The following is an 18,543-nucleotide window of genomic DNA, read 5'->3' on the forward strand; positions in this document are numbered from 1 at the left end:
CGCAAAATCCGCCCATGCTTAATGGTGACACCAATAGATATATCCTTTTTGAGAGGTGATCAAATGGTGTTAAGCTTTGCAAAGTGTTCTTTCAACAGACTTATATAAAGGTTTGCACGAGGTGTAGTGTGATTACCTATTGCTAGTAAATTGTTGTGGTCTGCACATATAGAAATAAACCTTTACTTACTTACCTACCTACTACTAAAAGGTATTCTTTGAAAGCATTAAATCAGTTTTGTGGCAGTCTATCTTACAGACAGGACCACTGGAAATATGGAATTTTGCAGCTGCAGCATTTTCCGCATAATTATGGGTTTGTCAGAATTTCCTGCTCATGTAAGCACATGCTCTCATGCACTTTGGCTGTTTGTTTGTAGCTTATTTTTGTTGTTAATTATGATACCCAGAAACCAAAGCATAAATTATGTATAACTTGTTTGTAGATGATCGAACGTTTCTTGCGTACTTAAAGCTGAAGTGGTGCCAACAGGCAGTGTATTCAATAACAGCTTTAATGCTTTTATCAAAATAATAAGAGTTACTTTAAAGCAAATGAACAGGTCCTTAACATTTGCAATATTATACTCTACCTCAGGAATTCGAACTCTGTGGCCCGTAACTTTGATGAGGTCTGCAGAACACAGTCATGAAGTTCATGTTGGTGTGACCAGGTCATCATTTTAGGAAAAAATCTAATTATGCCACGTAAAGGGAGTCTGAATGATCATGAAGTAGTAAGACATAAGCAGTAGAGGTTAAGTATGACTACCGAGATAGACTCTCGGAGCACGTGGGTCTGTTGGCGAGTGAAAATAGGCCCTGCATGCTAGGTTAATCCATTTTAAGCAATAACAAACCTGATAAGTTTGAAGAAGGTGACTGGGTCACACCATGATCAAACTTTAGCTACTAAAGGAAAATGGGACACACCAATAAAAAACAAAAATACGAAAGCTTTCCCTAAGATGATTCTACTCCTCAAAGCCACTCACTTCTGAGAAAAGTTGGGCCAGTTTATCACTCCCCTCCAAACATTTTTGATTGTAAGTGCACTGGTAAATTCATGGTTAGAATATGTTAACCATACTCTATCTGGTGGCCTAAAAGAATCGATCAGATAGCTTCAAGGTGTTCAAAATACCACAACTGGAACTACCTATGGCATCGGCAAGCAAGAGTATCTAATGGCAGCAGAGAATACACTGGCTCCAAGTTGAAGCTTGGATTGAAATGAAGTGGTTTCAGCACTGCCCCTCCATTGTAAATTAAGTAGGTGTAGACCACTCAGCTACAACAAGGCTTTTACACCCATTTGTTTTGGATAGCAAACATAGGGAGCTGTATATAATTTATATGGGACTCTGCATGTGGAACACTTTACCCAAAATACTGCTGCATCAGAGCGTTCAGGCTTCCGTGCTCATGCAATTTATCCAACCCAGGAGGTTTTCCTTTGCATTGTGGAATCTGTTGTCCTACCATAAAACTAGGACTACAAGTCCCATAATGCACAGCAAAAACCTGTTCTGAATGAGCTAGGTACACATGAACCTGGGAAATCTGAGAGTTGTGCAGAACAAATTAATCATTTTGAAATGTAAGGACACCTTAACAAATAAGTGTGTAATTAAGTTTGTATTGAAAGCATTTAATAATCTGGTTCTCCTCCCTCTGAACACACACAAAAGCTCGAGGGTCAGTCACTGCCATCCCCTTCGCAGACTAAGCCAACAAGAAATGGCGCAGCCTCCCCCACCAAAGAATAGAGCCTTGCCTCAGATCATTAGGATCTCACCCAGTTAGCTCTCGGATCTTTCATCCATGTTCTTGACACATCCTTTAGCCTTTTCAGCTGCTCCTGCAAAGCTTGCACCGCAACCGCCATCTTATTTCTTCCACCAAAAGGAAGCGAGCACCAGGTGCTTCCGGGTCAAAAGACTGAGAGGCAAGTACTATAAGACGCAAATGTCTGGTCCTCGCCACTGCCCCGAGTTTCTGGGAGAATTTGTGACTTCGAAGTGAAAGGGTGCTGTAACTCTTGCGAGAGTGATGATGGCCATACCAGAGTCAGGCAAACGGAAACTGTGGCATGAACACAGCAAGATTTCTTGTATTTAGCAAGTGAACCTTCTACAATCAACGTCGGCTCAACTTCCTGTAACTCTGGGCAAATCACGACCTCCCCGTGCCTAGAAAAAAAACCAAGCTTTCATGGGAGAAGAAGCAACAGCTGAAGGAACGTGACAGCCAGCGGGCCGATCGCCTCTACGCTGACAGGTTCCGCAATTTTAGAAAAAGCTGACATTTGATCTCGGTCTTTGAATGCTTCGCAAATGTGAGGAGATAAGAACATGTTTTACAGCCCTGCTTACAAGGGTGCTGTAGCAAGTGAAAACACAGGCTTTCCAAACACGAGAAGGAGGAGGTGGGAGGGACGAATGCTGAACAAACGCAAACAGTAACACAAGCAGAAAACAAATTGAAAAAATTGTCTTCCAAACAACCAAATTGTAAAGACACAGTACTTTGTCCCTGCTCCCTGGGAGGAATGAAAGAGAAAAATAGGGACAAAGAGGCAGGACTGACCACTAGCAATTTTTGGCCCCAGGAATGACCATTCCCTCAGGCATGACCGTACTGTTAATGGGGAGAGGGGCCACAAGGCCCCAGCTGGGCAGTTTTCTGGGGACCACCACCGCCCGGGGCAGGGCTTGTAAAAAGAAAAGATTCTGTTATCTCCTATGGCACTTGTAATACAGAGGACGGGATACCGGTCATGTTTGTAACAGAATATCTCATCTGTCAATTTCATAATCACGCAGGGAGCAGCATTTTTTTCTGTTCTGTGCATGCAGGAGCAATGCCGGCTCCTGATTGAGGCAGGGAGCCGGCAGGGGCATTCAGGCTCCTCCCGCAGTCCCCAAGAGTGCACACTGGGTGCCCTGGGTAGGCTCCAAGGCACCCAGCATCAAGTGGCCAGTTCCTGGGGATGGGGTCACCGGGACCAAAATTGGTTGCACAGCCTCCCATGCCTTCTGTATTGATACCTCTTGGGCTTGGCAAAGGCAAAGCAAGTGTGTTTTCTCTGCAATCCCACATTAAAGACCGATCTGAAATCCTTCATGGACATGAATGCATAGTTGATCTATCGGAGCGCAATCAGTAGTGACTGTGATGAGTAAATGTAAATCTGTATTTGTAAAGCGCAAACTACTCACCATTACGGGTCTCAGGCACTGGGGCCATCATGGAAATTAAGTGAGCTATTGCCTAGAGTCACATGGTGCTGAGCTGAGCTGCCGCCAGAGCTGGGGATCGAAACGTGAACCCTGTGCACCGAAGTCAGCTGCCCTGGCCACTGCACCACTCCTCTCCACTGAGTGGGTTCTTTCTTGTCCTCTCCTGGTGAGAGCAGAGTCTGTGGTTCTCCTTTTATATTACTTCAAGTATGCAAAGGTGCAAATTCACCTGGAAGCCTTGCCCTTTTGGCGCCAACTTGCCCACCTTAGTAGTATGCAAAGGACTTCCCGCCTTTTGCCAGGATGATGGACAGCTTATCAAAAGGTCCCCCGGTGTGTTTCCCGCCAATGTTGGTGACGCCTTCTTGATACAATGATTATGAGGACATCTCCACCAAATAAAGTAGCACTACTTAAGAAAGTTAAGAGGAAGTAACCTTGTTTGGTGGAGATTCACCTTTTTGTAGTCTCGTCATCTTCTTTATAGGATAATTTATGTTATCACAGATTTCTGAAAGAAGACGCATGAGAAAAAATCACATTGCCGAAATTAAATTCACAGAAGGTCACTGGAGTCATTTCCTCGTGGCCCATTATGCAGCGGTAGTGTAGAATATGCATTAGACATTTACCCAACGAGTAAGCACTTACTAATTAACCAGTAGAAAGTACTCCAGTTGGGCAGACATTTTGGGTAAAACGGTAAACTCTTGTTGGGCAAAGGGGCAGGGGAGGTTTTGTTCTAGCGCAATACATCAACTGACACACCTGCCCAAACACTCTGACACTCACTCACATACCCATTCACCCACTCTTATATCCACTTCCAGACCCACACAGTCACTCATACACCCATACAGTCACCCATACACCCGCTCACACATGCACAAAACCACTCACACACCCACTCACAGACCCACATCGCCAATCCCACACCTACTCACAGACGCATACAGCTTCTTGCATACCTGCTCACATACCCACAAAACCACTCACACAGCCATACATCCACTCACACACTCACTTACAGATCCATACAGCCATTCACACACCTACTCACACACCCATACAGCCACTGACACACCCACTCTCAGACCCACAGAGTGACTCACAAACCCACTCACACACCAACACACCTACTCACAAACCCCCTCACAGACCCATACAGCCATTCACACAACCACTCATTGGCTCACAAATCCACTCACATACCCACTAACACACCCTCACAATTACACCTGTACAGACACTCACACAACCACTCACAGACTCATATAGCCACCCACACACCGACTCACTGACCCTTACAGCCATAAATACACCCATTCACTGACCCATACATTTACTCACACACCTGCTCATGCACCCACAACACCACTCACACCGACTCACAGACCCATACAGCCACTCACACACCCACTCACGACCTATACAGCTACTCACACACCAACTCTCAAAGGTTACAAGTTACAGTTCAAAATTCTCTCAAAAAACCAAAGGTTACAAGGATGTTATAGTTAGGAAATAACATTTAGAAAAAGATAGAAATTCACAGAAAAAAACAAAGGTTACAGGAATGGTATAGTTAGGAAATAGAATTAAAAAAAAACCTTAGAAATGCACTGAAAAATACAAAGTTATAAGGACGTTATAGTTAGACTTAGATTGCACAAACACACAAAACCATATAAATTTGGCAGTTGTAGTTACTTGAGCTAACTATACCTTACGGCCCCACAATGCACTGGTCATGACCTCACATGTTACATCACTCATGACATGGTCAGTGACATGACCGATGACATCACTTATGACTTCTCAAATTATATAACTGATGGGATCATCCACAGAACAACTCACACATCCCCTCACACGCCCACACAATCACTCACACACCCACTCACATATCCATACAACTACTCACACACCCATTCACACAACCACTCACACAGTCACTCATAGACACATACAACCACTTACACACCCACTCATACACCCACACAACAACTCACACACCCACCACATCCACTTATAGATCCATACAATCACTCACACACCCATACAACAACCACTCACACACCCACTCACATACTCACACAACCACATAGAGACTCACTCCTACACCCAAATTTACTCAAACACCAAGTCACACACTGAACTACTTACATACCCGCTCACACACTAATGTGCAACTCACACACCCTTTTACACATCCATACAACCACACACACACCCATACAACCATTCACAAATTCATACAACCACTGACACAGCCACTCATACATCCAAAATCCAACACAGCCATCCATTCACAGATGCATACGGCCGCTCACACACCCACTGACAGTCCTAGACAGCCACTCACACACCCACTGACAGACCTATGCAGCCATTCACAAACCCACTGACATCTATACAGCCACTCACAAATTCTCTTACACATCTATTTAGCCACTCACATACCCAGTCACACATCGATACAGCCACTAAGACACCCACTCACATTGAAACAGACAGCGAGTCAGTCACTCAGTTGACATATGTTAGCATCACTTATTAGTAGTAGAGATTTACTATTCCTAACTCTACATCAACGTCTATGTATCTTGAAGATACATATCTTGGGGTGGAGGAACTGTAAGTTTGGTTGGTTTGGTGGATAGTCTGCATTCACTAAACTCTAAATGACCCCATTAGTGGTTTGCGCAGGCAAGTGTTAAACCAGAATTAGAAGTCAGGCACCTAGGTTCAAAGTTTAGCAGCTTAGCAACTAGACCACATCTCTTCCCTTAATGTAAAAGTGGCTGTAAGATATTGACCGGGAGAAAGAGGTGGTTGTGAATGAATAAATGAATGAATGTATTAATTAATTAACTTTTTGTAAAGGGTGCTAATGCTCAAAGGTGTCTAAGATTGTCTTCTTTGCACATTAATCTCCAACAATTATTGAATTTTTGGTGCTCCTTTTAGAGTGGTTTATTTTTATTGAATTTCCCACCTGTTGACTACAGAACTGCTCACCTGCATTGCCAGCTGTAAAAGCCCCATATGTTAGTTGATATTTTTCAGATTCACTGCCGATTTTGAAGGAGCTGTATGTAGCAAAATGGTGTTTTTTTTCAAAATCATGAAGATCAATGCGAAGCTCATAATTCCCTGTTAAAACACGAGAAGAATATTCAGTAAATAATACTCAACAAACTCACATGTCAGCCTTGTTAATCTCTCAAAATAAAAGAATCTCTATTGTAAGATATAAAGCAATATGTTCAGTGTCTGATCAGATGTTATGCACAAATAACTGTGGCATAAACCTGCAGTTAATCAAACACTTACTTTCTTGATCTTGGGTTTGGGCCATCTCTCTTAAGACCTTGTTTTTGTTACCTTTGAGTTTTACTGTACCTTATTATTTTATGAAAAGAGATTTCAGAAGTGAGGTCTCAGAATATCAATGGCAGGATTCCCTTAATTTAATCACAAATGGAAGCAAATAACTTGATCCCATTTAGTGTTACTATGATTTTTGTCATAGACATTACACTACAATGTGCATAATGCCTTGCTAGGTGAAGAATCACAACCTAAGGACATTTGTCAGTGGCATCACAGTGCAATAGTATAACACTTAAATGATATTAAACACAAGTATGCCTTTATGGCATAACTCAAGATATTTGCTCAGTGAAATGCATCACATTGTGGGCTTGATCCACAAAGGTAACAAAAATTTAAGTAATTTACTCTCTTAATCAACTTTACTATTGGTTGGCTATTCACAAAATATAAGTGTACATTTACCCCAAAGTCATATTTACATCTCTCCACCAAATTGAATGGCCTAAGGACTATTCGCAAACTGCAGGGACTATTCAGAAAGGGAAAGTGCACTTTTGAGTAATTTACACATGTAATTTACTCTTACACTTTTGTAAGAGTAAATTTTATTTTATTTTGTGAATAGCCAAAAATAATACAGTTACTCAAAAGTGTAAACGCACATTACACATGTTATTCACTCAAAAGTGCAAGTTACCTTTGTGGCTAGCCCTACAACATGTTCTACAAAATGCAGTTTGTGAATAGCCCACAGGCCTTTCAATATGGTGAATACATGTACATTACAATTCTAAAGTAAATTTACAGTTGGATTTTGGTAATAGCCAAAAACTAGTAAACGTACTCAAAAGGGTAAGTTACTCAAAAATGTAAGTTACCTTTAAGAATCAGACCTTCAATGTATCCTACGCCTTTGGGTCAGTTCATTAATGCAAGGAATTGCAGTTGTGAATTGTTAGTAATGTAGTTGGCTTTCTGTAAAGCAATACACATTGACACTTGGCTGTTTTGGCTGTTAAAGTTTATAACCAACACTATTGGGAAAACAATTAACAGTCTATTCCTTTCACAAGTGCATCACATTGTGTAGTCACCCTTATTTCTTTTCGAATTAATTTTTCGAGACACCTTTGTGCATGCAGCAGCCCTCTATTTACGTTTTGATAATCTTTTAATGAAATTTCACCACACTCACTATACAACATATTATGGATATTGCCATATCAAACAATAGCAAACCCTGCTTTTATCCCAACTCCTGAGATCCAACCTTTCCCAGGCCCGGACCCACTTCACCGTCAGCTTGCTTAGTACCTAAAGCATATCAACCCTCACTTTTATCAACTGCCTTTACTGTATCTGCCATCTCCTAAGTAATCTAAAACAAGTTTGTATGCCATTCTTTAAAACTATAGTTAAAGAGACAGGATTCCACCAATATGTTTAAAATGATCAGCCATTTGAGACATTGCAGTTCTTTAGACTCCCTACGTATGTACAATATCAGGATACCTACTTGTTTCCTAAAATCTCTCTCCTGTGTTGTTTAACTAATCCTTCCAGTACACATCGCATACTCTGAAATGAAAGATCCGCTGTGAGCACCACGGGAGGTCTCCAGTGTATCAGGATTGCTGGTTTGCCACCAGTAGTTGTAGTATTGTGTTAACTATGTCTTTCTTTTAGAATGTTTACTATGTAAGAATTCCGGATGGAATTCTCCTTGTTAATTCTATTTAGAATGGTTCTTGTTAGTATTCTTTACATGTTTTGTGTATCTTTGAAAATGCTTGTTTACTTTTTTGTTCATGTTAACTGGATCAGACTGTTGTCTGTTACACTGCTGATCTTCTACAAGGTGGATGCTCCAATAAATACCCTAGTACTTCTACTTGGACTACTTGGATTATTACCATTATTACTTACTACAACAGTAGTGTGTGTGAGATGATCTTCCCTTTCTAGCTGTAAGTGGATAAATGATTTTGTATGGGCAGTCCAGCAGTTTGACCTCTGGGCAATCTGCTAGCCAAGAGCCTGTACCCCCCTCGATCACCCGAGAACCCTTGTCAAAATAGGAAAGGTTGGGGCACAAGCAAAATACGTTTTAGCAACCTATTTTTCAATAACCATACAGCATGTGACAGTTCCATGATTAATTCATATAATGAAGCTTTGCAGGCATGTCATAACACTAACAAATTCCTATAGAAGGTTTCCCTCCCCAAGTATAGCCTGCAAAGATATTTGCTCTGATAAACATATCCTCTCACTAATCTGACTCCAGACTTATCTTCTTTTCCTAGACCTTCTCAAAAGTGTACCCCTTCCCTGTTATAGGACAATTAAGGATCCAGGTAATGCAGCATAAATCTGTCAGCATGATGACCAATACATTTCTGGAAAAAGTGTGTTCTCACGGGCCTCTCTTTCAAACACTTGACCACAAGATCCAATTCATCCTCTAGGAGTCCAACTCCTCATTGAAGGATTTAATGTCTGACTTGCTAAAATTACCCCAATCAAAAAGCTTCCCCCTCTCCTAGTTGCAAAAGTTTCAGATCCCTAACGCAGGGTAAAAACTGTATTACCTACGGCGGGGTGAAAAGGGATAGAAATGGTGTCACTTTGCAAAGCTGTTTTGTGTAAGTCAAAAAATCACTGTCATCCTTCTGATCAGCGAGGTGTGGAGCATAGGGTCATTTTCGACATTTTCAACATTTTCAATAGCAGTTCCCATTTACTGCATGATCAATCATGCATCATGCCTTTTCTGTCTTCCATTGTTTAGCAGGCTGTAGTGTACATTGCTTTCTTCATCTGCAAGCATTATCCCACTGCCAAAGAAAAATTGTCGGATTCAGTGGAACTTTGGATAAGTGGTTAAGTTTCACTTAAAGGCAGCAATGCATTTGTAATGGTGTTTGCTGGTGCTTGGCACCATCATATAACTGTTAAAACCGGTACTTATGACAGTCCACCATACGGTGACACTATCTATTTTTGAGCAGAAACGGTAAGTTTAACTATGAAATACACATTTAAAAATATTCCTAGCATGTCTGGACCACTGTTAACATTTTGGGTAGCACAGAATTGTCCAAACTGCCAGGTCTCTAGGAGTGTGATGCTTAGTAGGGAGCGTTTATTCCGGCATGTGTAAGCTATGGGAGGTCCTTTTTTTGTACTGCAAGCTACAGTGGCCTCATGAGCAATACTTTGGGTTCTCCAACTTATTTATTTAGAAATTAAGCACTGCTTAAAGAGGTATGGCCTGCAGACAGTAGAACATCTTGGACGTTTAGAGTACTGCAATTTGTCCCACCCTAAAAAAGGAAGTAAACTTTCAATTAGCCAAGTCAGCTGTAACCATCTTGTGTCAAGCCAAGTAGTTAATGTCTTTAGTTTTTAATGGGGGACAGTGAGATTCAGGCCCAAGTATCAAAGAGAAGTGGCTGGACATTGAAAAAGGATGAAACGAGCCAGGGATTGTCATGCCCTTTGGATATGTAAGAGACAGGGTCCCTCAGAAACATTGAGCTTGAACTCAGGCTCTCTTGCAATCTCAAGGTTCACTGGTAAAGCTAACAGTTCTCTACCAATATTGGGAGTAAATTAACAAAGAAAGAGCAAACGGCAGACCAAGGTCCCACACATCCAGTCCACGTGTACAATCAATTTGAAAGTGGTGCAATCACTTCACACACCCGCCGTCCAAAGGTGTCAGAAATAGCAGATTTTTCAAGAAAATACGGAAGGTGCACTCGTTGAGAAGTCAAAACACACAAATCGAAGTTTGTTCCAGAATTGCTTCTTTTTATTTGAATTGATCTTTAAAACTGGCACACAGCCAACGCATTTCGTTCCCGTTTTTTTGCCAGAGGGAACTTCATCAGGGCTCTTCTGTGTAATACTGATCAGTAGCAGTGACAGATACTTAGAATCAATTCGATCCTCAAAATGCAGAATTTGCATACGTAACAATATGTATGAAGTCTGGTACAACAGGGTCAGAGAAAGGAGACGATCCAATAGGCGCGATTCAGTCAAGCGACTATATTCAAGTAGCGAGATACTGAATGTACTATTATGATATTGTCTCCTACTTAGGCGGCTTGATGACCCTGTTGTACTCGACTTGATACATATGGTTACAGATGCAAATTCTGCATTTTGAGGATCAAATTGATTCTAAGTACACAACCGGGGACGCGAAACTCGGACGTACACGGAGCATCTTACTAAGCTGCCATATAACTAACTTAATGAATACGAATTTTCAGCGGCCGTACTACATCATGCCAATGTAGCTGCACACAGCTTGTACCCACATGAATTTACCGGTGGAAGTACTAGGACTGTCACACTTCATGTGTGGACTTCACCATCGCTTAAATCATGGCATCCCCATCACGCAATTCACGACGGGTGTGACTAAACCTCATCCTGACCATGGTTGCCCCCCTTTTCACTCCCTATCCTTGTCCTGAAAAAGACTTGCAAGGCCGAGGCTCAATCTAGCCTCAAGGCCATAAGTCGAGTCGAAACGTCGACGCACCTAAACGGGCCCGGACCTACATATACCCCCACCGTGCCACACGAGAATGCTATTCTCTATAGATTGAAATTGTTATAAAGTGAGTTTGTTTACTATGTTTGTGGCCAGGCCCAAATAGGATCGTGATTTACAACCAGTCCCCCTTTTTTAAATGTACAAAGTGTTTTACCTCTGTGTCACGAACTAGATCTCCTTTTCACCACCTTACACTTGAGCACTACTCCTCTATGCATGTTCCCTCTGGAGCAACCCCTTTTGAAAATTCAATACCGTCAAGTCATTTTTACTTTCTCTCACCAGTTGACATGAAAATAAAATGCATGGTGAATAAGACTACTGGTTTGTTGCGCTTTGTTATATTTGTTTGAATAACGTAGTAAGAACTGGGAGCTTATTAATCATTTATCTACATGAAGCTCTGGAATCTATTTACTAAATACACTAAATAGGAATCTCTGATTTATATCTTGTATGATTAAGGTCTAGGACCATTGTTTTTTGTATCGCATTGCACCCAGGTCTAGGACCACAATTGGGTAACCACATTTTTTTTAATGGATCAGTGATTGATAGTAGAACGCCATCTGTGAACATTGTTAGTTTAAACTTATCAGTCAGTCAGTCAATTTATCTTTATTCGGCTTTTTTTTTAAAAACCATACAAAGAAGTAAACAGTAAGATACACTCCATACAAAATTTATCATAAAATACATGATACAGATATCCAACAACAATTTAAAATTTATAATAAACAGTTTTAAAAAGAAAAATATGCTAAACTTTTATAATTAATCTTGACAGGCGGCTTTTGCCCCTGAGGCAGCTACCAAAAATTTAGCAACACAGTAAGTAATGTGAGGGTTAGGTAATAGCTGTAAATAGAGTAGAGCCGGCCTCACCTGTGTGAAGCCGGCCTCCTTGAGGATTGGTAACAGGAATTTCTTCCTAGGCTCTATATATAAACCGCAAAACATAACAAGATGCATTGTGTCCTGCACTGAGAATTGATCACATCTGCAGGGCGGGGCTAATTCTGGTTTCTGCCAATTTTGAAAAGAACCTAAATAATAATGCAGCAAATTAAATCTAAATTTTGTTCAAAGAAACCTGTGAAAAGGACGTGTGACATAGCCAAGATAAGGTTCGAGTGAGGGTGTAGTAAGCAACAAACAATGATCCCTCACTGCCGGCTTTGCTAATTCACTCTCTTCACGGCACATCTCCATCCTTACTAAAAAAGACTTTTTAACCGAATCAAGATCTTGAATCCTAATGGACTCCGGAGAGGTGAAAAGCTCCGGGCGACCTATGTCGGCAAAAGCTTTTGCAAGATAGGCCAGCCAAGGAATTTTATTAGATCTATCAAGGGACAGGACATCAGTCAGGATCTTATGGTTTAATGGGAGTTCTTCATTCATCCATAGTTTTAACCATAGAATCAGAGGGGCCATACGCAATTTATCCGAGAGGAACTGAAGGCCAACTTCTTTGTGTATAGAGTACGTCGGAGTGGACTGAGGTACAGAGAGCAGGGCTCTAATGAATCCATTCTCTGCTCTCTGTATCGGCTCCACGTTTACGTACCCCCACAATGCGGAGCCATATAGTGCAATAGCATCTGTGAACATTGTTAGTTTAAACTTATCAATTCCTCTTTACTGCCCTGATAATGAAAGTTACTCTAGTCCAGGGGTCTCCAACCTGTTCAATAGTGAGAGCTACTTCTGATTAGTTAAACCTATGTGGAACTAATGTCTTGTTAAATAACGAATTGGCCAAAACATTAAACGATGATACTACCTGATTTAAAATATGAGGAAGACACACATCACTAGGGAAACCTGATTTAAGTTTTAGAAAACTCAGTTCTGAATCTGATAGTGATATTTGTTCAAAGGATGTGAGCTGAGATCTAGTGTAACCTGCGGAGGAATCATAAATTGATGCTGTTTTGGTGTCGGGGCTTATCTCTTCAAGACTTGAATAAATGGTTTCTACCTTTTCATGGAAAAATAAAGGGCCAGATGTATCAAGATATTTTGAGGTCGCAAGCGCTGCAAATCGCAAAAAAGCAGTGTTTGCGATCGCAAAATAGTCTTCTCCCTTGTATGGCATGCATTGAAAAATAGGTATTCGCTATAATAGCAAATACTTAGTTTGCGAGACCCACATTCTGCAAATAATCATTTGCAAATACCGTCACGCTATTTGCGATTTTCGCAACAACCCATGTCACAAAAAGCGGACTCACACACCAATGTATTTTAAAATTGCAAATTGCGAATCTTCAAAATCTGCAATTTTGCACCTGATGTTTGCCACCAACTCCAACCAGGTGGTAACCAGGTGCAACATATTTAAACAAGCCCACAATGCAACTAGGACTCCCACAATGGCAGTGCTATATGTGTTAGCCAGGAGGATGCAGATTCAAGCTGCTGCACAGAAAAGGAGGAGACAGGAACGAGTCTTCAGAGTGCGCATCACTTTGTTCCGGCAGACAGAGGAAGAGATACATGAGAAGTATAGGCTGGTCTCAGCTACTATATGAGACTTGATTGCAGAGCTAAAACCTATGCTTGAACACCCAACCCGCAGGACCCAAACAATTCCACCACATCTGCAGGTCCTGTGTTCACTGCACTGACTGGCATTAGGGAGCTTCCAGGGGGTGATGGCGACAGCAGGAGGGGTCTCCCAGAGTTGCCTGTTGCTCTTCTTCCATGCATTCCTGGATGCAATGGTACAGAGGCTACATCATCACATCATATTCCCCGCCACACAACAGGCATTGCAGTAAGCCAAACAGGACTTCTACCAAATTGCACAATTTCCCCATGTCATTGGTTGCATAGATGGAACCCATGTAGCGCCCTCACCCCCCTCAGCCAATGAGTACATATTCAGAAACCGGAAATCACCCCATTCAATCAACATACAGGTCATCTGCAATGCAAAAAATATCATAACTGATATAGTGGCGAAATACCCTGGCAGTACACACGATTCCTTTATTTTTAAACACAGTGGGATATACACACGTTTCACTGGGGGTGAATTTGACGAGGGGTACCTGCTAGATAAATGCATGTCAGGCACTCTTATACAAAGTTCAGTGCTGAAGTGAGAGGACAGTGTTTAACTGTATGTCTTTCATCCTGTAGGTGACAGTGCACATGCAGTGCATGAATTCATCCTCACACCGTACCTCAATCCGGCTAATCCAAGAGAGGGAAGATACAATCATTCACACAAGTCAACATGCTGTGTAATCGAGCGGACATTTGGTATACTGAAGAGCAGGTTCCGCTACCTGCACTAAAAAGTGGAGGAGCACTACAATATGGCCCAGAGGCCTGCTGCAAGATCCTGGAGACTTGTGCCATGCTGAACAACATTGCGACAAGAAAAGGCACACCAGTGGAACTAACAGATACTGAATCAGATGAGGATGAGGTACCAAGTCCATGCTGCAGACCAGCAGGTGGTGCAGGAGCAGCTGAAGGCTGACAAAGACATTACAAAATAACACACAACTATTTCTAGGTGAGTAATGATGACACAAAGCAAAAAATGATTTGAGAATGACTGTGTACCTTAGCGTCAGGTAAATTGCATTCACACAGCCTACAAACACACTTTATGTGTGGCACTTGCTGTTGCACGTCATGTACACAGGGCATGAGTAATGGATTTACAAATGTCAATATGCCATGGGTTACTTCACCCATTAGCATTCAGCTGTGGCAACTCAGTTTATTTCTTCCGTGCACATCCCGCAGTTGCGCACTCAGGGGGGTGACTGCTCTCTCTTGAGGCATCTGATGGTATTCCCTGCCTCGCACTATGCTGTCTGGGTTCTGTAATTGGTGGGGTGATGCTGCTTTGGCTGAAGAGCTCCCTACTGTCCCCTGCCCCCAGGAGACCTGTGCCACCTATGTCCGCTGCCTGCAGCTGGTCAACTGCATTGGTGACCTGCACCAAACCTTTGACAACATCCTGGCTGCAGTGTGCCATTTCTATCTGCATCGTCACTTTGCATCGTGACAGTACCGATGTGGCATTTGACAAATGGTTGACAGCCTTGCTATATATATCCAGATGGGTGAACAGACGTTGTTTTCTGCTGCGTCTGGATGCATTGTGGCACAGAGTTCTTTGATTGCTCCAGTAATTTCCCTAATGCTGTCTGCACAGGCCTTTTTTCACTCTTCAACCTTGTGATTGGACGCTCTGATGCCCTCCTTCATGTCTGTAAGGTTATGATTAACAAATACCAGCTGCCTGAGTATTAATCTAATGCTGGCTTGCAGGCGTTGAACCTTCACCATTGTGCCTTCCAAAATATGGAAGGATAATCTCCTACGTCTGTGCAGGTTCGTGCCCTTGGCCTGCGTATCCTGCAACTGTCATCCCTATGGTGCCTAGGGGGCTGATCATGTTTCTGCTGTGCATGCTCTTCTTGCTCTGGATGTGCCTCATCCTCTAAGCCTTTGGGTTCTCCCTCCAACACCGGGAGTGGAGGCACAATGTGATGGTGTCTTCTTAGGACAGGTGTTGGCATGTTGTCTGATCTGTGTCCTCTCCCCCTACCTGGTCCTGTGTCTCTGCTGCCTCCTTGGCTTCAGTGTTGTCACCCTGTGTTTCAGGTTCAACTGTAGATACAAAGCACTACTTATTGTTTATCCTGCTTTCCATTGTTCACTGAATACATTTTTCAGCTTTTTGGTTACCTAAGTGCTTTGTTACAATTTTGGCTTTACTATTTTGTGTCAACTGCTGATACATTACTGTGTGTCATTGCTCAACTGTGTTATGTGTGTGACTACATCTCCCATGATGCATTGCTGGGTGGGCTGGAAAATGTGGAATTGCATTTTTACTTCGTAATTGGGGGATTTCTGAATATGTTATTACGTTTGTAATGTGTCAGGGCTGATTATTGCATGCATCTTAACTTGTATGGTGTTGGGCTTGTCGGAGCTGTCGATATCTGCAACCTTGCTGATGCTTTCAGGCTGTTGAGTGGATTCCACCAACTCCTTAAGGGGTGTGAATTCAGGCTCTGTGGATGTACCCCGAACAGTTTTCTTCGCCAACTCAAGCCTGGTTGCAACCTTGTCCTTCGACCTTGAACACATGTCATACCAGAGCTAGCGTAGGTCACCAGTGGAGCGCTGTGTGACACCTATGAACTTCACCTTAGCCTGTATGTCAAGCCATATATTGCACTTTTGAGACTCAGGGACATGCAGTGATTTTTTGCCAAAAAACAATTCATGGCTCTTAACCATTTCGTCAATGAGTACCTCCTGCTCCCTCTCACTGAATTTGTGTTGGCTTTTCCAGGCATCTGCCTCTTTATCATTTTCTTGTGGTTCCATTGTGTATTGGTCTTGTGGCAGTTCAGAGTGGTGTGCTTCTCCTCCCAACCTCTGACACAGCCCAGGCAATCAGGAACAGCATGGGCAGTCACACTTCCTGGGTGTGATGACATCAAGCTGGACCTGAATTGCAGATTCGCTAAGTTTGCTAATTCTTAATAGCGAATTCGTATGTTATACAATGTCAAGAATGAGTAAAACTGATTTGCCTAGCTACATCACGCTGAATATCAGATGCCCATTGAAATGGAACTAAAAGGTGGTCTGTCCAAATTAACAAGAAAGGTTTTTCTGTAACTAATTAAAGAACATTAGTAAGTATTGCTATCTTTGTGTGTGAGGCCCTCAACCTAATGTAATAAGTAAAAATCAAACATAGTCTCTGCTAATTGTGCTGCAGCCTTGCAATTAGGGTCATCAATATTGGTAACATTTGGGAAATGTTTTGGTGGTCGATAAACCAAAGCCCCTGATATAGAAAAATTGTCTGAATTTGAAATTGAAAAAACATAACCCTAAGCCAACATCAAACCCTCTGGTTGGTTTATGGAGCATTGAAATTTAAAGTGGGATATTATGGCAATTCCACTCCCGGATCATTGCCACGATCCAAGTGTGAAGTAGTATAACCCTCTGCAATGGGCAACACAATATTTGATCCTGAGCTCTTCTTTAACTAAGTCCCCTGCATATTGGCCTCAAGTCCATTGGTTACTATCCAACAATCCCAAAAACGAAAATGAGAATGTGGGAAGGAAAAAAGTAAAGAAAGAAAAAAAGGAAAGAAGAGAAAGAAGAAAGAAAGAGGGAATGAAGGAGAGCAAGGAAAAAGGGAAATAGGGGCAGGCAGGAAGAAACAGAAAGAGGGGAAATATTGCTCAGAGAAAGGAAGAAAGAGGAATGAAAGAAGGAAGTAGACAATGGGAAGAAGGGGAAGGAGAGAAATAAAAATGAACAAAGGAAGGGTGGAAAAGACAGAAAGGCTGACAGTGAGATAAAAAGAAAATAAGGAATGAAAGGAAAGGAGGAACCAAGCAGAGGAATAGGAAAGGAAAGAAGGACTGAGTGTGAGACAGGGATAACGAAAGAGAGGGGGGAAGATAAAAAAGAAAGGAAAGACAGAGTGTAGTAGAGAAGTAAAAGAAAACAAGAAAGTAACAAAGAGAAAATATGAAGGTGAGAAGCAAAGAACTAAAAGGCAACAAAGAAAAAGGAAAGGTGGCAGGAGTAGTAGGCATCCCACCCTGTAGTGTATTGAATACATTAAACTTAATAGTGAGTGCCAGCTAGCTCAGAGGTCACTAGAAACTTTCTCGACTACACAAGAAGGGATTACTTTCTGACAACCCCATAAATATGACAACTTTGTTTCCCAAGAATAAGAAATGTATCTCTAGAGTCGCGGAAACAATAGATAAGAATTTCACTCAGTCAATCGTGCATGCTTCGTTTCTACAGAGGTGCAGAGAAATAGAGAGTCGGGCGTTTTCAATAAAAAGGGTTTATTGAACAGTCTTCTTTCTCATGCAAAAGAATTGAACTGCTACAATCGTAATGCAGGCTGCAAAGTATAATGTGTATAGCAAGAACAATATTATAAAATAATACTGTAAGAGCATTGTATGGTTTCTAAGCCATAAAAATACATAACATAAATAACAATGACTAAAATACTCAACTGTTGCTTCTAAAATACGCCTACCCCGGTGTACCTAACCTAAGTCTAGTACGAGGGAAGAAGTAGGTATTGTGTAGCATAGGTTAAGTTTTCTTTGCCAAGAATCTATCCAAGATTTCTCTTAGGTTCTAATCAGCTTCAAACCTTAGTTTAGAATGAAGGAGGTCTGGTATCTCTGTCTCGGGACTCGATTTCCCAACACCCCGCGAGGGGAGCTTGGAAACACTGGAGCTGGATTCTCAGCGAGACAAAGGACACCTTCTCGATCAGTGCGTCAGCTGGAGGGTCGGCTTCCTTCGGCACTTGCTGTAGCGAGCTGCGTCGGGCAAGTAGATAGTCGA

The 18,543-nt window shown here is 42.0% G+C and overlaps 1 protein-coding gene across 2 annotated transcripts in view; it reads right to left on the reverse strand.

The window, feature by feature from the left end:
- LOC144754337 (ficolin-2-like) overlaps positions 1-18,543 on the reverse strand; it is a 308,191-nt gene that overhangs the window by 69,673 nt on the left and 219,975 nt on the right. For both annotated transcript variants that reach the window (XM_078642027.1, XM_078642026.1), the window contains one exon: positions 6,264-6,398. In XM_078642027.1, coding sequence (XP_078498153.1) covers positions 6,264-6,398 — 135 coding nt within the window. The remainder of the gene's footprint in view (positions 1-6,263; positions 6,399-18,543) is intronic.

Source organism: Lissotriton helveticus, chromosome 5_1 (genome assembly GCF_964261635.1).
Source record: "Lissotriton helveticus chromosome 5_1, aLisHel1.1, whole genome shotgun sequence".
NCBI classification, from domain to species: domain Eukaryota; kingdom Metazoa; phylum Chordata; class Amphibia; order Caudata; family Salamandridae; genus Lissotriton; species Lissotriton helveticus.